The sequence below is a fragment of the Xyrauchen texanus genome, chromosome 34, assembly GCF_025860055.1.
Source record: "Xyrauchen texanus isolate HMW12.3.18 chromosome 34, RBS_HiC_50CHRs, whole genome shotgun sequence".
In the NCBI taxonomy this organism is placed as follows: Eukaryota; Metazoa; Chordata; class Actinopteri; order Cypriniformes; family Catostomidae; genus Xyrauchen; species Xyrauchen texanus.
Window position 1 is genome coordinate 8,233,145 of NC_068309.1, and position 24,064 is coordinate 8,257,208.

Sequence of the window (24,064 nt, forward strand, 5' to 3'; positions counted from 1 at the left end):
AATCTGTTAAGAGATTAAATATCCTTCCATTTACAAAGTCAAGATCAGGTCACAAGTAAGTTTGCATTCTGCGTCATTCTGTATGTTTTTTGTTGTTGTTTTTAAAAAAAAATCTTTTTTTTTATACTTTGTTAGGAACTATAACCTTTGGAGTCAGCATTACAAGGCAATCACAAAAAAATGTTTTCACCCAGAGATACCAACTTCGAGGCCTCATGACAAAGTCCTGAATTTATTTGGGAGGATGTTGTCTTTGATTCTTTTAAAAAATATATATATATATTTTGTGGCTGTAAATGTTAGACCACCCACCAATGTCATGTGTGGTCTGCCTCAGTGACTGATGAACTGCAGAAATAATACAACAAGACCAAATTTACATTTAAATAAGCTCATATAATTTAATTTAATTGCATTTCAATGAATGCATGAAGCTACAGTAGAAGTATGGACAGCTTCCAAAACAGACAAGGCAAACAGCGCAGAGATGACCCGGTGTCACCTTTAACAGGTTTGAATAATGTTACAATTTAGTCATTATTTTAATAGACTTCTTCCTGTCCAGTGCTGCTTAAAGCAAATGATGTGCGATTGGTAAGAATGGCAAAGACAGGCCAAGTGTCTTGTCATTTTTTTCCTATGTCTTTACAGGTCTTTTTTTGGTCATGTGGAAAGCTATAGCATTTGGATATAACAATTAAATATCAGAATCAAGCGTAAGGGTAGACAGAGAGCGAATGAAATTCAAATGCTTGCCACATAATCTCATATTCGTACCATGTTGAAAAACAATGTTTTAAGTGCAAGGAAAAGCCTTGATTTAAAATGTTTATGGAACACATTGAAAATTCTCTCTTTACATATCAGTATGTACATCAACATATTACTTTAATTTGCATTTATACAGACATTGATTTTTGATCATGGTATTTTTAACAAAGGTGGCTACATGACGAGGCGACAGATCAAGGACACATTTGGTTGGATCACAATTAGAAATGTGTGTGACATTCAAGGTTCTGTTTTCCTTCAGGAGTTTACCCATCTAAGACGTATTGTTCATTCTGGTACGAAAAGCAACATACTGCAACAGTCAACCATCAAAGTTCCTCTTTAACATTTTCAGAGCAGGCTCTGACATTATTTGGAGTCAAAATCCTCTTCTTTCCATTTGACACTCATTTCAAGTTGACAAGTCTTATGTTTCCAAAACTTGACCATATTTCAAACCATTTAACTGTCCTACTTTTTTCTTGAGATCCAAGAAGTATTGAATCAAATGAATCCAAATGGTTTAGTCCAACAAGTATCTCACAACTGGTCCACGTTTATTCTGAAATTTGCCTCAGTGGGCTTCTCTCAGCTGTGTGGAATCTTTGCACCAAAAGGGCAAGAAACACCCAACTAAGGACATGCCAATTATGGACAAGTTAATTTAATCAGATTCTGTCTGAGCACAGCCCACACAATGTAACAAAACTGGTCATTGAGTAATTGTTAATAGTAGACTGTTCTCAACACAAGCTTGAAATAAATGGTATCGTCCACCACATCTCACTGGATCCAGATGGTGTTGGCTCTATCAGGTCGTTGTGGGTCTGCGGTCAGGTCTCCAAAAGTGGAAAAGAACTGCTCCATCTCTTTCTGTAGCATTTCATTTCTCTTCTCTGCATCTTCCTTTGCTCGCTCAGCGTTCCTCAGCTTTATCTCTACCATGATGTACTTCTTCTTCTCCTGGTCCAGCTCTTCATGCAGATTCGCCATAACAGTCTCCAACTCTAAATTACGATATTCCAGACTAAAAGGAAGATAGGAAGAAGGTTTGTTCAATTAACATGAATGGGGACTGGGGCTATCAAGCTCCAATATAAACCAAAAAGTTGATGGCTCGTGTACAATATTTTTTTTCAACATCCTTGACATCAATAGCCACTTTTCCACCACTGGGCCAGAGTGAGCCAGGGCTATCAACTGGCCAGCCAGGGCCAATAGCCTCAAAACTCAAGCCGTGAGACCAAAATCGATCTGCGACTCAGCGAATTTTGCCTTTGACACTGACCCCGCCTCAATCTCCAGTTGGCTTTCCTTGGTCCAAGGGTAATCTCGGACCCCGAAGCGGTACGTAGAAGCCCCGGAAGTAACAGTGGGAACACAACTGGCCCTGGCATGCACAAACATGGCCTCATTTAGCCCGATAGTGGAAACGCAGCTTATGATGTCAAACCTCATTGGTTCTCACAAATCTCATCATTGACTTAAAACCTTTTTGAGCCATATTTTAATTGAATGACATTGCAAAGATGGGGGTAAAATGAATATTGTCCGAGATTAACAACTTGAAGGAATATTCTGGGTTAAATTCCAGTTAAGATCAATTGACAGCATTTGTGGCAATATGAATCTTATAATTTTATAAAAGCACTTACACGAATTCTTCTCATAAAATTTGTGTATTATTTGAGCAGTAAAGTTGTTTAAATCATCAGAGATTACAGGTATTATGGCGTTAGGTTGTCATGGCAACAAAGTAGTGAAATTGGATATAATTTTTCACAGAAAAAGTTTAGTAAGAGATTTTATAACACTAACATTTTGTTAACATCTTGTGGCTATGCTTTTGAAACAGTGTGTATTTTAACGTTTTTGGATTGGCCCTATTCACTTCTATTTTACCCAGATTTTTGCTTTTTGTAAATACATTTTGGTGGTAATCAATATTATGTTGTATTAAACCTGGAACATTCCTTTAAATAGTGTTTCTTTGGAGCTTGACACCCCCAATTCCCATTATAAGAAAGTCAGTCACACGGAAAGAAAACCATACAGTTTTGTAACAATGTGAAGGTAAAAGATGAAAAAATTCTAAATTTTTGGTAAAATATTCGTTATTTTAAAATAACTCTAAAACAAACAGTAAAACATTATATTTGTGTATTTACCAAAATGACAAAAATGACAAATGCTAACATTAGCACTGGCACCATAAGGTTTATTAGAATAGGTTAACTTTAAGTATTTTCAAGTACTAAGAACATGGTTGAATCTGAATCTCACCTTTTGATTCTGGCCTCATATTCATTCTTCTGCTTGAGCATTTCCTGTTTGAGGCTGGCCACCAGGCTGTGCAGTGCACTGTGATTGGTTGGTCCGTTGGTGACAGCAAATGCCGTTTCACTGTTTTCACTGCTGCTTGTTCCTTTGCTTCCATGACCCCCTCCATTACTGGTCCTCTGCTCCCTGTCTTCTGTCGCCGGTCCATTGTCTTCCTGTACTGGCCCATCCAACAATGGGTCCTCAAAATTGTTGCCAAAGAAGTCCTGCTCTGGACAGGTTGTTGTTGAGGAGCGACAAGAGGTGGAGTTCTCCGGCAGAGAGATTTCACAAGAAGACGTGGACCAAGTGGCGCTGTCCACGCTTTGTTTATCCTCACAGCTGCTGCTGAGACTGGGCTGTATCAATTGTGTTTGATGTTGGATATGGACGTTGTCGTACGTGGACAGGCGATTCTGGGGGTGCTCGGCTTCTTTAGATTTTCCCTCACGCATTGTGACATGACCGTTTGGCATCCAGAGTCCATTACGCCCATTTAGAGTCCCATTCGTCCCATCTGTAATGGACACGCCCATCCTCACGACACCATTTTGAACCCCCATCTTGGTGCCCGAGCCCTTCATTGCGCCTGCCCTTCGGGTCTGTAGGGTGCACATTTTGGGCAAAGGCTGGCTCTTCTCTTGATTGGCTTCACCTGAGGATGAAGATGATGAGCTGAAGGAGCCGTTTGTGACAATTCCGCTGCCTTTACTGAACGCTGGGTTCTTTTTTATCGTAAGCGGCGGGCTACGCTTAACCTCGATTCGCGGACCTGTAAAACCATCACGAGGGCTACCCAAGCGGGGAGAGCCATTGTCCAATGGAGCCCGATTGGGTGATTCGGGTGTGCCCCATGTGCACTGTCCTACACCAGTGGTGTTGTTGTTCTCTTTGTTGTGTAGCTGACCATTGGTCGGCCGTCTTTGTGTCTCATTGTTGTTGTTATTGACCAATTCCAGAGTACTAGTGTGGTCCTCTTCGGGTGGGAAAAGAACATCGTGCCGAGCAATCAGAACGGCCATTAGCTGTTGCACCACTACTGTGCCTGCAAAAAATATAAACAGATATTAAAGAAAAGTTGGGAGTTTTGAGGATTTTGGTGAAGATATATATATATATATATATATATTCTATTGGACACCTAAAAGCTGTCAAAATTAACCATTAGAAGATATACACATTTAATATACAGTCTTTCTCTTCCCGGAGAACGGACCACAAATATAAATGACTTTTCTTGTACTCCACAGATTTGTGTCCAGTCAAATGCTCTCTAAAATGAGAAAGTCCCTCCCCCTAACAACACCTGATACTGACTAGCGAGCAGCAAATCCTGAATCAAATCTATTTAAAAAAAAAAATGGACAAGCAGACTGATGTGTCCCTCCCAAAATTTCTGTTTCAATAGGAAATACGTAAACAGGAAAGAAAGCTATGCTTGTCCAGCAATTTCATGAGTTCTTCCACTCAGAACTGATTTTTTTTTTTATTCAGAGCACCTACACAGTGTGCATTGTGTGATATGGATAAAAGACATACCTTCCATTATAGTCATTGGGTCTTCGACCTTTGGCCTTAAAATGTTTGGCCCAAAGACTGTCGCCAAATTTTGAACACTCATTTTATTCACCCCAGAATACGACTGCACCTCATCCAAGAACCTGACCAAAAAAGATTTATATTAAAATGCAGAAATTGTATTTGCATGTACAAATATTTAAATGTGTAAAGTCCTCTGCTAAATACAAATTCCACAGTATCAAATTTAATAAAAAAATGAAGATTACATGAAAGTGGCTTTTAAGGTTGGGTGGTTTGAGAAAAATCTTATTCTGTAGCATGGTATGAGTATATAGTATATATATATAGTATATATATGTAGTATTACACCGATCAGCCACAACATTAAAACCACCTGCCTAATATTGTGTAGGTCTCCCTCGTGCCACCAAAACAACACCAAACTGCATTCTGAGATGCTACTCTTCTGACCACAATTGTACAGACTGGTTTTCAGAGTTACCGTAGACTTTGTCTGTTCGAACCAGTCTGGCCATTCTCTGTTGACCTCTCTCATCAACAAGGCATTTCCGTCTACAGAACTGCCGATCACTGGAGGGTTTTTGTTTTTGGCACCATTTGGAGTAAATTGTAGATACTGTTGTGCATGAAAATCCCAGGAGATCAGCAGTAGACCAGCCCAGTCTACGGTAACTCAGATAACCGCTCTGTACAATTTTGGTGAGATGAATAGCATCTCAGAATGTTATTTGTTGTTTTGTTATTTGGTGTTTAGCGGCACGATGGATAAATACACGATATTAGGCAGGTGGTTTTAATGTTGTGGCTGGTCACTATATATCACAGTAATGGTATAAATCATGGTACAATGTAGTTATTATGATTGGAAATTAAAACAAAATGGTTTATGTTTTAAGAAACCATGTGGTAATTTTGATAATCAATTTATTTAAATGTATAATGCAATACCACACAGCCCTTGAGGCCTTTGTGCAATGGAAAGATATACATGATAAACGCTTACTTGCATATGTATTTAAGAAGATTGTAGTTCACCAAAGGTAGACTTTCAACATGCCTTCTTAATTTCTTCATTCCCTGCATAGAGACATAAAAATCAATTAATTAAATACACGGCTAGACTACAAACGCATTCATGCATTTACTTAAACTTATTACCGTAACCCAATTTAAACAACCTGGACTAATATGCACTATCACAAGGCATATTTAATTAATTTAACCTGTCCCATTGCCTTCAAAGTCAGTTTGAACTATTCTTAATTGACTTTAAATATTCATATTGCAATTTATTCAGTTATTAGTATGCTATTCGTCTTCTTAGCATGGGTCAATGGGTTTAACAATTGATGACGATCCAGCTTTAATGATGCGGCACTCCATCCCAGATCTGTTTTAGACCCTTTCATGGTCGATGTGTTTTTCCCTGCAGGCTTTCTCTGATGAAAATGACTTTGCTGCAGCAGACGAGAAGGCTGTTTCACAATACAAATGGATCGAATAAAGCCTTTTGCTTCATTTGACATGGTACCTTGCATCTTTGTGTCTGCCAAAGTAGTCATGTACTGCACTCTATGGATTCTCACAGGTACAAATCTCCTTCAAAACCTCCAGGCAGTAAATTAAAATCAGCGTAATAGGGCACTGCCATTCGTTTTGATTCTATCCCAAAACAATTAAAAAGCAACTGGTTGGATGTGCTTGTGATTTGCAAGATAAAAGTTTAACTTGAAAGTCACAGTGAGGTTGGTTCTATTCCATTAGGGTCGGCCCAAGCTTCTGTTGTAGTTTAGGCTCAGAGAAAGATAGGAATGGAGATATGAAAGAAAAGAGGACTATAGGGACACAATAATGTGCTGAATCATATTATTTCTGCCTGGTGGTGTCAACTGATCTCAATTTGAACCAAACGTAAACTTCAGAAATAGTGAGAGGTAATTTGATAAATGTAAAAAACTGCCCACAGTGCGAAGAATTTTGTTTTGCCATCAGCAGGGAACAGAACGAAAGTGTTAGCGAAAATCCTGCTATGGCTAGTGGCCATTTACGTGGTACATTTCATATATTCATGAGGCAAGCTGATATGGATTATTATGACCCCTTCAACCACTTTTCAGATTGTTCCTACGTTAATTTATCCCCGTAGAAGCACTAAACTACCTTATCTTAATGGAGACTATCTACTTTAAACATTCATTGCAATTGTTTGGTTTTATAGAGTAATTCATTCAATGAAATAATACCTATTTTGTTTTATTCAAGCAACATATAACAGTAGTTGACAGACTGAACTGTATCACAACAACCATTTTGGGAAAAAAGTTGCACATTGAATGTCACAGCTTGCTAAAGTTTCACAAGAAATTCATCCAAAATACTCCAAAAATACTCCTAAAACAAAATTTTCCCCATTGACTGTCATTGTTTACTAAAGTCATACAAAATTACCCCCAAAAAATATATATTTAAAAATCAAGATTTTTCCCATTGACTGCCATTGTTTGTTAAAGTCACACAAAATTCACTCCAAAGACAAGTATCCTTAAAAATCAAGATTTTTTCCCATTGTCTGCCAATGTTAGCTAAAGTCACACAAAATTCACCCCCAAAACAAAATACTCAAAAAATAAATAAATAAATAAATAAATTGTTTACCATTGTTTACTAAAGTCACACAAAATTCACTCCAAAGAAAGGAATGCTTAAAAATCAAGATTTTTACCATTGACAACTATTGTTTTTTTAAATTCAAAATTCACCTCATAACAAAATATGCTTTAAAATCTTTTATAAGTAGCTTCCTCAAAACACTTTCAAATAGAACAAACAATGAAATAAGTATCAAAATCAAAAGTATCAATGTCAATGCTTGGGTTTCTGAGGGTCAAAGAAGACAAAAAAATCAATTCCATTTGATCGGAAAGAACAGGATCAACATGTTACAATAGCACTTACTGCATCCTGGTCTTTGCTGAGGATTTTGGTGCAGGCCAGAAACTCTTCGTATTTACAGAAAGGGATGACAGGCTCAGGAAGCTCTCTCAAGTACAGCTTTAGCAAGGAGGCTACGGTGTGTACATCCGTATTACTGTGGAGATAAATAGGAGTAGACATATTATTATATCAAATATCATATATATGCCAAAAAAAGACAAAAAGCAAGCTAGAAACATACAATGTGAGAAACACTAAGAAAAAAGGTGATACAAAGTAGGATTGTAGGAGTGTAGTACACTTTATATGACTGATCAATTCTAGCCAGGGGGAATCAATGGGGCGGGTGGGCATGTGAGCATCCTTGTGTTGATATCTCCGCATATCTAATGGTGAGGATAACAGCAACCTGGTACTAAATCAGAGCAAGTACCAGCATGTCACTGAACGGCCCTGTAATGACGTGGTAGAGGACCTAGAGTCATTACTACACCTTAACAAGCAGGATTTATTGACACTTCCCAGGTGTGTTGGACAGGAATGGTGGGCCATCTTTTACAGGGAGATCATTGAAGTCATGGTGGATGTGACAGCCAGCCAGCCACACACACACACACACACACACACACACACACACACACACACACACACACACACACACACACACACACACACACAACCTCCAAGTCTACTCCACAAGCCACATGCACACATGCCCTAACTGTCAAATGCATATGCGTTTTATTATCTTATTAACGCAGTGCTAAATATGCAGTGTGCTTTCCCCTTTGTGCCTTCCTGGGTGTGTGATTGAAAAGCTCTGACAGCTATCGCTAAAATCACACACTGAAAATAAATTGAGAGGCAGCTGTTGATGTTATATGCAGCACTTGAAATCATGAAAGTGCAGAGAAAGCTTATTCTGATTGAAAAAGAGTTTAGCGTTGACACATTTTAAGATAATGTCCTGAGGGGACATTAGCTTTAAGCAGGCAAATTATAGCACATTCAGTCTAACAGAGGAGCTAAATCTGCTAAACTTAAATGTGTTGTTTGCTTTATGTATAGAGAAGCATTTGATGGAATGACATCTTTAAAAAAGGAAAAACATAAAATGCAACACAATAAAAATTAACACTGTACTTTACGTTACTTATGTTCCACATTCGGTATACTCTAAAGGCAATTTTTGTGTTTGCAAATAAAATGTAATCGCAAATACAGTAACTGATTAAGCAGGTTTTATACAGTTTGGTCAGATTTTATAATGTGTATTAGAGACTGTATGTGTATTTAGAGGAAGTACCAGTCAAAAGATGGCTTCTCTCCACAGTCGAAAGCATCCTGGAGCTCTTTGACCAGGTTGGCCTGTCCAGGCAGACGGAAGAGTCCTTCTTCACATAGACCCCTCTGCCGAATGAAGTCCACGCACTGCTCCACCAGCATGGGAGCCATTTTGTTCCCGTAGCGACGCTCATATCGGACGGTCTCTTCCAACTTCTGACCAAAGATTCCTGAAAAAAACAAGATGAAGTTCAGCTGAGCTACTGAAGCATCTGGCAAGTAGCATGAATAGCTGATTTTAAATCACAGCAAACAAAAATATTGTTGCTTAGAGGTTGTTCATTCAAAACTCAGGAGACTTAATTGAGACCTTAATCTCATTTCAGTTTTATTCTAGTATCAACATGGTCTCAGATGTTTCACCTAAAACTCCTTGGGAGTAATACAAATAGAACAAATGGATGCCATACAGTAAATGAAAGAACTCCAAAATGAATGTGGATCACATAGCTCAAATAATTTTGGTCTTAGTAAAATTTTATGAAATCTCTGACTTTTGATTGCAGACCTTGGTATGGTGGCCAATCTAAGCACAACGTGAGACATTGTTGAGATCTGTGGTCTTTTTCTCAGGAGAAAAAAAATCTGAGAAACAGATTTGAAAAAAGAGGCATTTGCTTAAAGGTGCACTCAGTAACTTTTGTCTTTGTGTCATCTTGAACTTACACTGACACCTAGTGGTTTGGATGCAGCATCATTTAAAATCAATAGTTTTCATTTTCAGATGCCGTTGTAGAAATGTATTATTCACAGTCAGCCATGATTACTTTAATCAATGAGTGAAATTGTAAATTACAGGACAGTTACTGAGATTAAGCGAGTAGTATTCAATTGGTCATGTGATTCTAACATGGCAGCCCCCATGTGTGGACCCTCACCGTGAAGAATAAAACAGCTTTTATAAAATTACTGATATGACTGGAGTCTTCATTGTATTGCAAAATTACAATTAATGTCAACTTTTCTAATGAAATTACTGTGTGCACCTTTAAGAGAAACAACTGAGATATGAAAGAGATCTCTTTACTATAGATATAAAGCACAAATAGACCCAAAACTTCATAAATAGGTATTTAAACACCAGTGATTAGCATCACCTTAGTTCATCAAAAGTGAAGGTTTAATCTTTTTTTTTTAAATAAAAATGTCATATTTGTCAATGAAAGACTTTGGTTGTCTGTACTGCAGCTGATCATTTTTAGTATACTTATCATCCACCTATTAAGTACTTTGTAGTACATAATGTTCATGTCTCAGTGTCAAGCTGTTTATTATACATTATAAATAAACCTGCATATTATTAGTTGGTGTGCTATTGTAATATTATGTGGAATATAAGATGTCTCGAGGCATTTAACAGAAGGTTTAGAGACTTCAAATTTAGCTTTAACTCAGCGAGAATGACAGAAATCCCCCATCGTATTGAGAAAAGAGCAGCATTTAGCATGCTGTTCACTGTTCTTTCAGCCTGTATTTCAGAACACTTCATGCTCTCTGGGAAGAAAATTGCACAATTCCTGTCCTCCCCTGGTCTTTTATCTGCATCGCTGGGGCTAAAAACAACCTGATTCACATGTGGCATGCATTTGAGCAGGGATTAGGGCAGACTTCCTGGAAGCTTTGGATCGGTGGAGCTTTCCGGGTCTGTGGACACAGACATGAGGTACGAGATGGTACTAATTCAACAAATCCCAAAAGACAGGAAGGGTTTTACCACTATTTCCTGCTCAAGCCTATGAAAAATATGGGATCAGCTGCAATGTTCTCTCTAATTTATGTTCTTACAGAGCAAAACATATGTCTATTGGGCAGACCCTTCAGTCACCGGAGCAGAAACACCCTGTGCACATGCACCCCGTGACATGCCGTGTTCACTATGCCAAGAAGAAATTCTATAAAAATTAATGCAGAACCATCTAATGCATAACAGTGCATTTCTTTATTAGGCTATTTATTGTGTTTCATTTTAGACACAAACTATATATATATATATATACACTCACCTAAAGGATTATTAGGAACACCATACTAATACTGTGTTTGACCCCCTTTCGCCTTCAGAACTGCCTTAATTTTATGTGGCATTGATTCAACAAGGTGCTGAAAGCATTCTTTAGAAATGTTGGCCCATATTGATAGGATAGCATCTTGCAGTTGATGGAGATTTGTGGGATGCACATCCAGGGCACGAAGCTCCCGTTCCACCACATCCCAAAGATGCTCTATTGGGTTGAGATCTGGTGACTGTGGGGGCCATTTTAGTACAGTGAACTCATTGTCATGTTCAAGAAACCAATTTGAAATGATTCGAGCTTTGTGACATGGTGCATTATCCTGCTGGAAGTAGCCATCAGAGGATGGGTACATGGTGGCCATAAAGGGATGGACATGGTCAGAAACAATGCTCAGGTAGGCCGTGGCATTTAAACGATGCCCAATTGGCACTAAGGGGCCTAAAGTGTGCCAAGAAAACATCCCCCACACCATTACACCACCACCACCAGCCTGCACAGTGGTAACAAGGCATGATGGATCCATGTTCTCATTCTGTTTACGCCAAATTCTGACTCTACCATCTGAATGTCTCAACAGAAATCGAGACTCATCAGACCAGGCAACATTTTTCCAGTCTTCAACTGTTCAATTTTGGTAAGCTCTTGCAAATTGTAGCCTCTTTTTCCTATTTGTAGTGGAGATGAGTGGTACCCGGTGGGGTCTTCTGCTGTTGTAGCCCATCCGCCTCAAGGTTGTGCGTGTTGTGGCTTCACAAATGCTTTGCTGCATACCTCGGTTGTAATGAGTGGTTATTTCAGGCAAAGTTGCCCTTCTATCAGCTTGAATCAGTCGGCCCATTCTCCTCTGACCTCTAGCATCAACAAGGCATTTTCAGCCCACAGGACTGCCGCATACTGGATGTTTTTCCTTTTCACACCATTCTTTGTATACCCTAGAAATGGTTGTGCGTGAAAATCCCAGTAACTGAGCAGATTGTGAAATACTCAGACCGGCCCGTCTGGCACCAACAACCATGCCACGCTCAAAATTGCTTAAATCACCTTTCTTTCCCATTCTGACATTCAGTTTGGAGTTCAGGAGATTGTCTTGACCAGGACCACACCCCTAAATGCATTGAAGCAACTGCCATGTGATTGGTTGATTAGATAATTGCATTAATGAGAAATTGAACAGGTGTTCCTAATAATCCTTTAGGTGAGTGTATATATATATATATAATAATACAAAATAATTAGAATAATATGTTCTATATAGGGAAGACCAAGTCTAGATGTCACAAAGCACATCTCAGTAATGGTCAAATTTGAGTCAAAAGTCCAGTTGGCCAAATGTGTGTTTTCTCTAGCAGAAGTTTTGTATGTTGGTATCAAACACCTTTTTAAAACCCTCTATAATTAGAGTTCTATCCTCCAGAATACATTTTTATCATATTTTGGTTGTGATAGGGGCTGACAGGGGGAATGTGAAACATTGTGTTGTCCGTTGTGACAACTTACCCCATATATAGTGACATTATGCTCCACTACTGGAGCAAATTGTCATAAAAGATGTGTTCAATGAACTGTATTTTTTTCTGTGCAAGAACAGTGAAAATATTCAATAGCTTTATTGAAGCCAAGACTTGAAGGTATGTAGCTATGCTAAAATTGACTTTCAAAAGCAGACATACCCAGAAAAATAATCATGTAGAGTAAAAAGTGTGACAACTAGCCCCAGTCTTCCCTATATACGTACTGTATATTTTACATTTGTCTAAAATACACTCTAAAAGAATGTCTTTTGCATTCTCATGCTTTAAAAAAATATGTCTTACCATGTTTGTAGCTGAAGCAACTTCTAACTTTACGGAAGACACTTCTTTGCATGAAATTGTAGTAAAACAAAGGATCCAACAAGGTGCATCTGACTTTCATCATCTTCAACACTGAGTTCAGTCACACTACAGCCAAGTAGGGACTGCTAAGATGGCAAAGACAACAACAAGTGAAACGCATCCAAAACCTTCTCCTCAAGTGCTGGATAGGAGTTGAGCTTCCTATTTCCAAATCCTTAGGAAAGCATTCTGAGAACTTTTTATGAAGAATTATAATGAACTGTAACCATAACAGCTCAACTCAACTAGTAGAGCATGACATTGGCAATGTCAAAATCATGGGTTCAAATTCAGAGGAAATGCAAAGAGTGACCAAAACAAAATGTGTACCTTGTCAGCTTTGTATAGATTTAAATGCATTTAAACAATACGACTATCTCATAATTCTTCTGTCTCGCTTTGGTCACTTTCCATAAAGGAAGTAGTTTACATGTTTCAATACGAAACGGTTTACGTTTTCCACCTTTCCCACAGTCAGTTTTTGTTTTTTGGGTCCTTCATTCCCAGACAAGGAATGTTGAATGCTGAATGTGAATAAACAGAAATCCCATCATGCATCTTTGGACAAGCGATGTCTGTTATTAATGGTGACCACACAGGTGCAAGACAGTGCTTTGGCTACAACATAGGAACCAAACTAAAAGAAACTGAATATAGACATTGCTTGGCCTGAACTGGTGATGGATTATGCAGAGGTTCTCATATTAGTTTCTCTGTTTTTTATTTCTTGGAAAAGAAGTTTGTGAGAAAAGTATGAAGAGTCAGTCTTGGCTTTCCAGCCAAACATAATCTCTTGATGGATTTTCTCTCCCTTCGGTCAGTTGTCCTGGCTTACACCTCGTGAGTTCTTGGTTTCACATGTCTGGAGCTCTTGTAAGCATTCACTTTAAATCACTGTTTCTTTGTAAAAGGAATCCTGAGGGCTTTAAGAGCAGGTTTGAGTTGATTTTGCCTTCTGGGTTCACTTAGGCAGAGTGCCCCCATGACTTTGACTTCACTTTCCTGTCATGTTGCAGAATGGCAGGCATTTAACAGCATTGGACACATACACATATTATTCCTTCACACAGTTAAGCAGGTGCTCTGCCAGCAGCACAAAGCCATCCAAGTCTTTTCTGCCAACCCCATGTATTCATACACAGTGCTCTATTGTGTCTCTTATCCTACAGAAAATCAAATATAAGCACCAGACAGACTAGCTCTCCACACAAATTATGTTCTTGTCTCTTCTCTTTTCGTCTAGTTTTACTGTCTTGCACGTTTGAGGTCTTAAAGTCTCTTCTCACTGTCTTGCATGTTTGAGGTATTCTCGACTCTTCTCATCTCATCTTCTCTTTGACAGTCTCTGATTGTCTCATCTCTTGTACGGTCTTCCAACTTTGAGGACTTCTCGTCTCCTCTCATCTCATTTTGTATCTTCTATTCTTTGTTCAGCTCTGATCTTCTCGTCTCGTCTCTTCTCTTGCCTTGTTTAAGGTTTTCTTGTCTATTTTCATCTCATACCTTTGAGGTCTCCTCTTTTATTATCTTGTTTTGTCTCATCATGTCTTGTATTGCCTTTTCTCTTCACAATGTCTTGCAGGTTGAGGTCTTCTCATCTCGTCTCATCTTATCTCATACATTTGAGCTGTTCTCTTTGATTGTCTCATTGATTCTCTTGTCTCATTAGTGTCTTAAATCTTTGAAGTTTTCTCATCTTTTCTCATCTCATATCTTTGAGAACTTCTATTCTCACACACCTTTGAGGTATTCTCGTAGCTTCTCATCTCGTCTCGTCTTATACTTTTGGTATCTTCTCTTCTCTGAATGTCTCTGATCTTCTCACCTCTTCTCTTGTCTTTATACTGTCTTGCACCTTGGAGGATTTCATCTCATCTGGTCTTCTCTTCTCATTAGTGTCTTGCACCTTTAAGGTCTTCAGATCTTTTACGTTTGAGTACTTCTCTTCACGTCTCTTCTTTTGAGGTCAATTTAAAGACTGGGCAATTTGTTTAAATATCTAATTGAAATTTTTTTTTAATATTAAGATATAATTTTTTATAAAATCTGTATAATTTCCTCTATATTGTATATTCTCTGTTCCTCTCAGTCTTCAAGTATACTCCAGTCAGAAATCCAATCTGGAGGCAGAGTCCTTTCCCTCCTTTAAGGAGGTTTGGATTCAGAGGGGGAGGAGACAGACTGCTCCATCCATCCAAACCTCAGACTTGACCTGAACTCCAGAGCTGAGAGAGTATGACAGGGCCAAATAACCCCCCTTTTCCCCCAAGGTTAGCTTTAAAAAAAAGCTGCTAAGCTCTTAGCTGTGTAATCGTCTGTTGTGGCTGTTCCCAGCCCTTTGCCCTCATTCCTGGTGTTCACACTGCCGTGTTTTGTGAAAGTGCTCTCAAAAACAGCGTTCCACATATAGCTCCACAATAGAGGTGGGCAAATGACTCTCACCCAAAAAGTTCTCCAGTTTATTGATGCAAAACTTTCAAAAGAGTTAAGGCAAAAAGATTTATTGTTTTAATCTTCCTGGATAGAACATAAGAACCCTTTGAATTCTCAATGAATATACAGTATGTTATAAGGTTATGCCTTCAGGCAAAGATTAACAAATGATACAGACTTTTAAACTTTACATTTTTTATGAACATTTTAATTTCAAAGAAATTAGGCCTTGCAGTAAAACACCCCAGCCTCAGTCAAGGGGGAGATTAGACCTGTCAACAGCAGCAAATATAGGACTTCATTAAAGATCTCATATTGACTTCTCACTGTCAAGGCCCCTATAGAAACCACAGCTTCAGGCTCTGTTTAACTCATTTGGGTTGGCAGAATCTAGTCTTAGCCTCAGGTGGCTCATTTTGTTACAGCTAGTTGTGGACTGACACTTCTATTTAATTATTATTATTTATTTTTTTATGCCATTTTATTATTGTGGTATCAATTATTTCAGATAAACCCGCAATTGAACCTCATGTAAAAACAAACAGAATAGTTAGTGATTGGTCATATTAAATGTCAATCAGACAGACCTTTCCTGACTAAGTTGGTAGTTCTAGGCCAGAATAAGCTACGAAGTGGACAAGACTTTATGTCGATCACACAAGAAATCAACATGTTGCTCCCGATCGATCATGTGCCCTGAAATCAACCCAATTCGGTCAAATTACTGACAAGCACCATCCTTCCTCAGATATTTTTGCATCAATTCTAGTGTGAATACATTTCCCTCAAGTTAAAATACAAATTACTTTTGACACCACTCTGTAGATGGACAGAAAATGGAGCTCACACATGCCCGTTCGTTCAACAACACTTCCAGGTTCAGCCACTGGGGGCAGTGATTTAAATTTCGATTAGCAAAAACTGATTTCAGCAGCATAAATTTCGACCTGTCACTGAATTCACAGTGTGATCAGTCTGAACAGTCTGGCAATTGAAGCGTCTTCAGCGATAAAGTGAGTTTTAGTCCGAACCAGCCACAACCGTTTCAAATTATGCGCAACAAGACATTTTGATGGTCAGTTTGTTTTGATTTTTTTTGGATCCCACACAAGAAAATGTTCCTGTTTTGGTCAAGGAAAACTTTCACCTTTTATGATATCTTATTATTTTGCATGTATCTTGTATAAGTGTTTTCTCCTGTTTTCTCAGAAACAAAAAGACTCTATTAACTACAAAGAAGACACTTAAATGTAACATGAAAAGCTGAGTGAGTCTTTGGAAGTTGGCTGAGTGGACTGAGAAGCGATGCAAGCAAAATACCAAGTCAGCATAGTTTGAAATATGGACAATTGAGGTATAATCTGACTTCATCTGCTATGCTTATGAAGTATAACTGAGATCGGAATATCTGCAGCTTGCAGCTGGATACACAAACTTTAATCAAATATAAGACTGAGATGTCAAGAGGCACAAGTGTAGAATAGAACAAACGTGTATCGCAACTGGGTGGCCTTAAAACGCTATGGAACCCCTACAGTGAGGAAATTGTACACTGTTTGACTCTCTGACCTTTAACCTGTAGGGTAAATCAGGTTACTATGGGAGGGAACTTAACTTTCACAACCACAAATGTGAACAAAAGATGCATTCCTGAGGAATTGTAATTATTTTGGCAACACATGCACACACTGATATATGAATGACTTTGTGCATCTGGTGTGGCAGCACACAGGAATGCCTCCCAAAATTGTAACAAAGTCTCCATTTGTCAAAATGCAGTGAACCAATTGAGTTCACATAGTAACAAGCAAGGGATAAGACTTCTGATAAGACTATTATTAGATTCTACACCAAACAACACAATTGTTTTTTTCAAAATGCTCAATTCCAAATAATTGTGCAAAGTAACGTTTGATTAATTAAATATGTAATATTTTCTTCTGATTCAAGGTAACATGTATTCAGAAGTACATTGGGAAGAACAATGACCCTGAAAATGTGAAACAAAATAACAAATTAGAAAACACAACCTTTTGTCAGTTGGTTGATTCTCACCCTGTGCATTATTTGACCTGTACATTTAAATGTATTATATATTTAAATAAATGTACAGGTCAAATAATGCACAGGGTGAGAATATATCTATATATATTTGAGTTTTTTTTTTGCTGTCGTTTAAGGGTTTTAGGGTTTATGACGTTGCATCATCATAGCTACAAAGTTGTACAATTTGATTACCGTAAACTTTACACAGAAAAGGTTTGTAACAGATTTGATTCCATTAAAATCATGTTAACACACACATTAAAATCATGTTAACACACATATTGTTTATGTCTTGTGGCTATACTTTTGAAACAGTAAGTATTTAAACGTTTACCGATTGGCCCCATTCACTTCCATTGTAAGTGCCTCACAGGGACCCAGATTTTTGCATTTTTTATTTTATTTTAAGAAAAGGAGGAACAAGAATTTTTGTGTTAATCAACATCATGCCACAAATGCTGTCGATTGAGTTTATTTGTACTGAATGTACAAAAACAACATTACTAATGTGTGTTTACAAGCAATTGCAAAAAAATATCTCAAGTAAAGCCAAATCTGAATGACGAAAGTTGATGCAACTTGTAGTACAAGCTTTAGAATCCACAACACCGTACACCTGCCTCTCCTAGCCTAATTCTGTCTGTCTCTTTAATATGAGGCAGGGTTACATCTCTTCGTTATTACTCTGGATGAATGGTTTATTTCTGGCAACTCTGCCCACACAGTGAATACTTTAGATGGCCATGCAAGGGTGATCCATTCTTGCAGACCAGAGAGCAAACTTTTATAGCAGAGTAGGCTACAGGAACCTATTCACGACCCTAGAAGTGGACAATCTAATGAGGTAAGTGTGTGTGTTTGTGAACCTCTATGTGAGGCTGAATTAATAAGTACACCTGCAACCACACCCACACAGAAATGAACACGGTTACTCATTTACACAGTCAGAAAGAAAAGTGGATAACCAACACTGGAGTAATATGATTAAAAGTCTATCTGCAACCTCTTTCACTGACTGTAGCTGTGCAAAAGTGCATTGGTTAAAAACGGGAAACAGTGCATTGCAATAATTAAGGTTATATGGAATAAAAACATGAAAAAGCTTATCTGTATCCTTGAAACTCAAGACATGTCTATCCTTGGAAACCTAGGAAATGTTCCTTAACTGATAAAAACAAGATTGAACTAACTTCCAGACATGATATTCAACATTTTAATTGGTATCAAAATAGTCTCTAAATTTTTCTCCACCTGCTTATTATTTATGACTACCTATCTAAGTGCTGACTCCATCTGACTTTTTTTTTTTTAGAATCATGACCGATTTGAACAACCTCTGTCTTATAAGTATTTAATTGAAGAAAATTGCATGCCATCTACAAAAAAAAAAAAAAAAAATATATATATATATATATATATATATATATATATATATATATATATATATATCCTATACACACTTGAAGAACATTTAAAGTCATCAGATCACTGGGATTCAAAGACAAATGCAATTGCAGATCATCTGCATAGCAATGAAATGTAATATTTTATTTTTGAGTCACTGAACAAAACGCTAACATATATGGTGAAAACAATATAGGCCCTAAAAGGGATCCTTGTTGAACACAACAATACATTTTTTAAGAGGAAGACATCTCATCTTCAACAGACACTAAACATTTCCTATACTCGTATGACTTTCTTTCTTCAGTGGAAAAAGGAGATTTTAGGTAGAATATTTAGAACTGATTGCCTCAGTCATGCACATTCATAACTTTTAAATCTAGGGTTTCAGGGTTTAGGGTGTTACATCGTCAACGCCACAAAGTTATAAAATGTACACAGGAAATGTTATTAAGCGATTTTATCACACTAAAATCATGTTAACACTCGTATTATTAACACTCATATTGTTTACATCTTGTGGTTATACTTTTAAAAAAGCGAGTATTTTAACATTGGCCCCATTCACTTCCATTGTAAGTGCCTTTACTGTAACTAAGATAATTGCACGTTCATAAGCACTATGAGAAATGCTTGTTTACAGTGTCTTGAATGCTCATGCAAGGACTTTTATTTAGTATTGTTTTAAATGAAAAAGTTATTTTGTGAACATGCATCTCTAGAACATTTTGTGTTCTGCATAAGAAATAAAGTCATAAGGGTTTTGAAACAAAATAATATGAATAAATAATGACAGAATTTTAGTTTTGGGGTTAATTATTCCTTTAATGTTGAATGCAGCGTTTTCAACATTATTTAACTTGTATGACTGATTAGAGTGCTGCACTATACAGCAGTGTAATGCACACTGTATCAATGCGTATGTTGTCAGTGTGAACTAAAGTTAAACTGTGACCAGATTTGACTTATTCTGTTCCCCAATGATTGAACTCACCTCCTCCAAATGGAGCCCATATCACCCTGCGGATGCTCTTCACCCAATCCTCCATGTCATTCTGTGTACTGGCCATAAGTAGGTATGTCTCATGGTTGGACGTCATCCGCTCCCTGTCGCCCCCTACAGAGAACATTGAATTCACTGGTCAGTTGAAAGCAGAGGTGCAAAAACTATTCAGTATATGCAGTGTATGCAATGCATAGGGGTGCCACGCAAAGAGGAGGTGCCAACAAGGCCATTTCTAGGCATAGCGGAGCTAAATGAAACCTCCAAACCTGTCCTCCACAAAAGTAATGACAAATGGAGCTATTTGCCCAATCACATATTTCAACAAAGCACTTTTCAACAACCAATCAGGCCTCTGTCATTAAAGTTGAGTTGCAGTACATGCCTTTGTATTATAAACCTCTGATCTGTCATTAACTCTGAACTCAGGGCCATCATTTGCAAATATACAGGTGTGCTGACATCAGGGAGGGGAGCTGGGGCTAAACAGACAAGGAGCGCAGACCACGGGCGTGTCTTTGCGGATGTGTGTACTCTTCTGTGGTGATGTCACATGTTTAGTCTGGCAGGGCAGGAGGAGGTGTCTGTGAGAACAGCTTGCACAGGTTGTTTTGGCTATTGTGGAGAGAAATTTAAAGAAGCACTTTGCTGGTAGGATGAGTGTTAAAATAAAGGTGCTTCAATGGTTATTTATAGCAAAGTAGGCTTACAGAAGATGGTAGGGTTATTAAATTAGCTCTATTGTTCTTTGGAGATTAAAAAATGTCTGTTTCATTAGCGTATAGCTTCTTCAGATCAGCGTAGAGGTTTTAGGAAAAACTAGGGTGAATCTCACGAAAACATGTCCAGGTCACTTTTCATCCTAAAATTAAAGAATTAAGGCTATTTTTTGGATAATTACAACTTTTTGTATTGTGACATTACTTTCATGACAATTAAGCACATTTACCCACCAAAGAATTTCAGTTACTGTAATGTGTATGGAAAGTTTTGTTTTTCATTTTAAATTCACACTAGTCTTAATAGTAATTCTAATTAAATTATCATTAGGAATAAATATTTTAAAATAAATAAACAAATAGAAATGGACAAATAAATAAATTGACAATTATAATTTTAAATTGAAATTGTTCTTAATTTTACTTCTAATTAGATTATCATTACTTGAATTAATTCTGTTTTCATTTTTAAATGAACATTATTCTCAATGGTAATTCTGATAAGATTCTCAGTACTTGAATTAATAATGTTTTATAATTAAATTAAATAAATGGAATGTTTTGTTTTATTTTTAATTTGCCATTACTCTCAATTAGAATTATAATAACATTTTCATTACTGGAATTTATATATATTTTTAAAACATGTAAAAAGGAAAAAAAAATATTAGATAATTATATTTTTCTTCTTAAATTTATACTGTTCTTAATTCTGATTAGATAATCATTACTGGAATTAATAAATACAATCTGATTGGGATCTGAATTTGGGGTCGAATTATACAATTTAGCATTACAGAAATTATAATCTTTCTGCATTATAGAGTTATTTTGTATTACAGGATGGGGAGCTGTTTGAATGTCATAAAAATAATTAATGTCACAATGATAATAATAATATCAAAATGCAAAAAAAAAAAAAAATCTTAATGGCTAAACAGACAACATTTTGTTCTTATTTCTTTTGATTTTGGGGTGAAATAATATATATTTTTAAAGTGTATAGCCTTTCTCATTTAAAAGGTTTGTTGAGCACCATTATGGGACACACAAGAAAAAGCCAGAAAGGATCAGATCAATACAGAATGCAAACATTCAGCTCCTGTGCTGTCCTCCACAGAGGGAGGGAGATTATTTCTTGTCTTTAAAAGTCCAGTCTGACATGTCCAATCCATGCAGTAAGGCAAAGTTTGAAGAGTTAGTGGAGATATGATTAGTCAGAAAGACTACATTATTCATAACATTCATTAGTGCAGTTCTGCTACGCATCCTCCCGTGATTCAATGCTGTCTAGATCATCGATTTCATCTCCAACAAGATCAGTTTGGCAGTCATTAAAACATTTATTTATAGACTGTCGAGAAGCGAGGCATATGGAAATTGGTGGAGGAGCGACAATGACATGGGTGATTAAGATTCCATTGCTATACACAGAAACCCGTCGCAATGGAGCATTGGATTTATTCGAAAATAGTTTGCATGCACAGTCAACACAGTGTTGCGACATTCTTTTGTCAGTTTATTAAATCTCAGAAGCTCAACTTGCTTCTTAGAAGCTCCACCACTACTAAATCACCAACGCCACTGTAAAAAGAGTATACTGCAAAATAACATCAAAATCAACACTTCTGTCTTTCTATAGCGCTGTTCAGTTTGTAGTCCAAAACCAGGAATAGAATTCACCATGGGCTCCCTTGGATTTTGGGGGTTTTGAAATTATGAGTTAAATATGTAATTATGAGTTAAATATTATAGAAGGCATTTCAATAGTTATATGGATGTTTTTTTCAACAACATAAATAACACACCTTCATACATCAAACGTGAATTTTGAAGATGTACTGAATTACATACTAAATAAAAAAAACCACACGGAAAACACACGAAAATTCATGTTTGAGGTACGACTCTGTAATTTATGTTGTAGAAAAAAACGTCCACATATCGTCAAGTAATGTTCACCATAGAGCTTATTTTACTGATAAGGAGAAAAACTCATAAAAACCAACAGGAAAATCAAACGTGAATACATGGCAAATAATATTTAGCCTCCAAATTGACGTCACAGATGAACACCTCTTTTGCATTGTGTTGATTGCTGGCTGCAGTGGGTGGAGCTGCAGGAGGCAGAGGCACAGAGGGCGGAGCCACAGAAGGCTCAAGAGGCAGAGCATCTGGAAGTTCAGGGGGTGGTGGCGCATGAGGCGCAAGAGGAAGAGCAGCTGGAAGTTCAGGGGCGGAGCCACAGGTGGCTCAGGAGGAGGAGCGGGCGGAGCCACAGGAGTCTCAAGAGGCAAAGCGGAATGTATATATGTACTAAATCCTAAACTATGACACAAACATGACCATTCAAAACAAAAACAGAATTAAAAAGTCTGTGTCTAAGACAGCGAGACTTATCATATTTTCATTTTGGAAACTTGCTTCAGTTTGTCACCATCCACACCTGTTTTACAAATGGAAATGAAGGAAACCAAAGCAGGAATGCTGAGCTGCAGCCCACCGCCTAAGGCTGAAGATGAATAGAGGGTAAAATGACAGCAACCTAAGCCAAGACTTATGTGTCATGGCATATGCACCGACCCAAACACACAGGCAGGCATGCGTGCAACAAAAGGGTATAGTGAAAGAAACTACACTCTGCAGGGGTTTGTCTTAAACACAGTCTACAGGCCATCTGCTGTGGTCTAGTCTTTCAATCACTTGAACACAGATACAAACACATGTGAACACACATAAACAAACACAAGAGGCATGAACAGACTATTTGGTGACCAAATAAAGGCTAAATAATCATGACATCATGTGTTTGCTGTTGCTACGTAGTTTGATGTTTTGTTTTGTTTTTTGCAATGACATTTACGATGCATTCCGGGTTCAATAAAAGTTAAGCTCAATCAACAGCATTTGTGGCATAATGTTGATTAACACAAAAATGTATTTCGACTTGGCCCTACTTTTCTTTAAAAAAAAAAAAAAGCAGACATCGAGGTTACAATTCGTCACTTACAATAGAAGTGACTGGGGCCCATTTTTTGAGGTTTTAGGCCCTTTTACAGTGCTGGCCTTGAGAGACGCATTCACGCTTGAAGTGATTTAAGTAATTCGAAAGCGGAAAAAATCAAGATCAAGATGATAAGTCAGCTTTCATCACTGCAATTAAGAAAGAGATCCTTTTGGATTAAAAAATATGAGATGTTCTGCATGACCGTTTGATTGCTTAATTTATTAAACAGGATAGGAGGGCTGATTTTGGTAAGTGCTTTTTGCATTGTTATAGCAACATCGGGAGTTTTCTAAATGTAAATTAGGCTGCTTGAGCATTCAGTGTCGGATCAAGTTTTGATAAGTAACCTTGTACCCTGACAAAACTACATTTATTGCAAGCAACATTTAAATTGCAAATATTATTAGACATCTTTTTCCAGGTATTATATACCTCATTGGTAGATTCATTATGATACATTATTATTTTTGAATGTCAGTATGGTAGACTTTCATTTCACAAAACAATCAAGCTGCAGTTAAAATCAGTGTTGTTTCAAGTTTTGTGGACGTGTTATTAAAATGTCAGTTGGTATTGTCAGTTTCCTGCGATGTATGATATCCATAGGCATAGGCTTTCTTATTAATTGTGCAACTGTGTTTAAAATGGCATGA

At 37.4% G+C, this 24,064-nt stretch overlaps 1 protein-coding gene across 3 annotated transcripts in view; it reads right to left on the bottom strand.

Annotated features, from left to right (window-relative positions):
* Positions 1 to 395: 395 nt before the first annotated feature.
* The window catches only part of arhgap24 (Rho GTPase activating protein 24), a 129,569-nt gene continuing 105,900 nt past the window's right edge, over positions 396 to 24,064 (bottom strand). For 2 of the 3 annotated variants that reach the window (XM_052104157.1, XM_052104158.1), the window contains 7 exons: positions 19,677 to 19,799; positions 8,873 to 9,080; positions 7,588 to 7,720; positions 5,636 to 5,709; positions 4,630 to 4,751; positions 3,055 to 4,135; positions 396 to 1,798 (listed from right to left, as the gene is read on the bottom strand). In XM_052104157.1, coding sequence (XP_051960117.1) covers positions 1,555 to 1,798; positions 3,055 to 4,135; positions 4,630 to 4,751; positions 5,636 to 5,709; positions 7,588 to 7,720; positions 8,873 to 9,080; positions 19,677 to 19,799 — 1,985 coding nt within the window. In that variant the 3' untranslated portion in view covers positions 396 to 1,554. Of the gene's footprint in view, positions 1,799 to 3,054; positions 4,136 to 4,629; positions 4,752 to 5,635; positions 5,710 to 7,587; positions 7,721 to 8,872; positions 9,081 to 12,739; positions 12,849 to 19,676; positions 19,800 to 24,064 lie in introns of those variants that run through there. The other variant, XM_052104159.1, reaches the window with a different exon arrangement.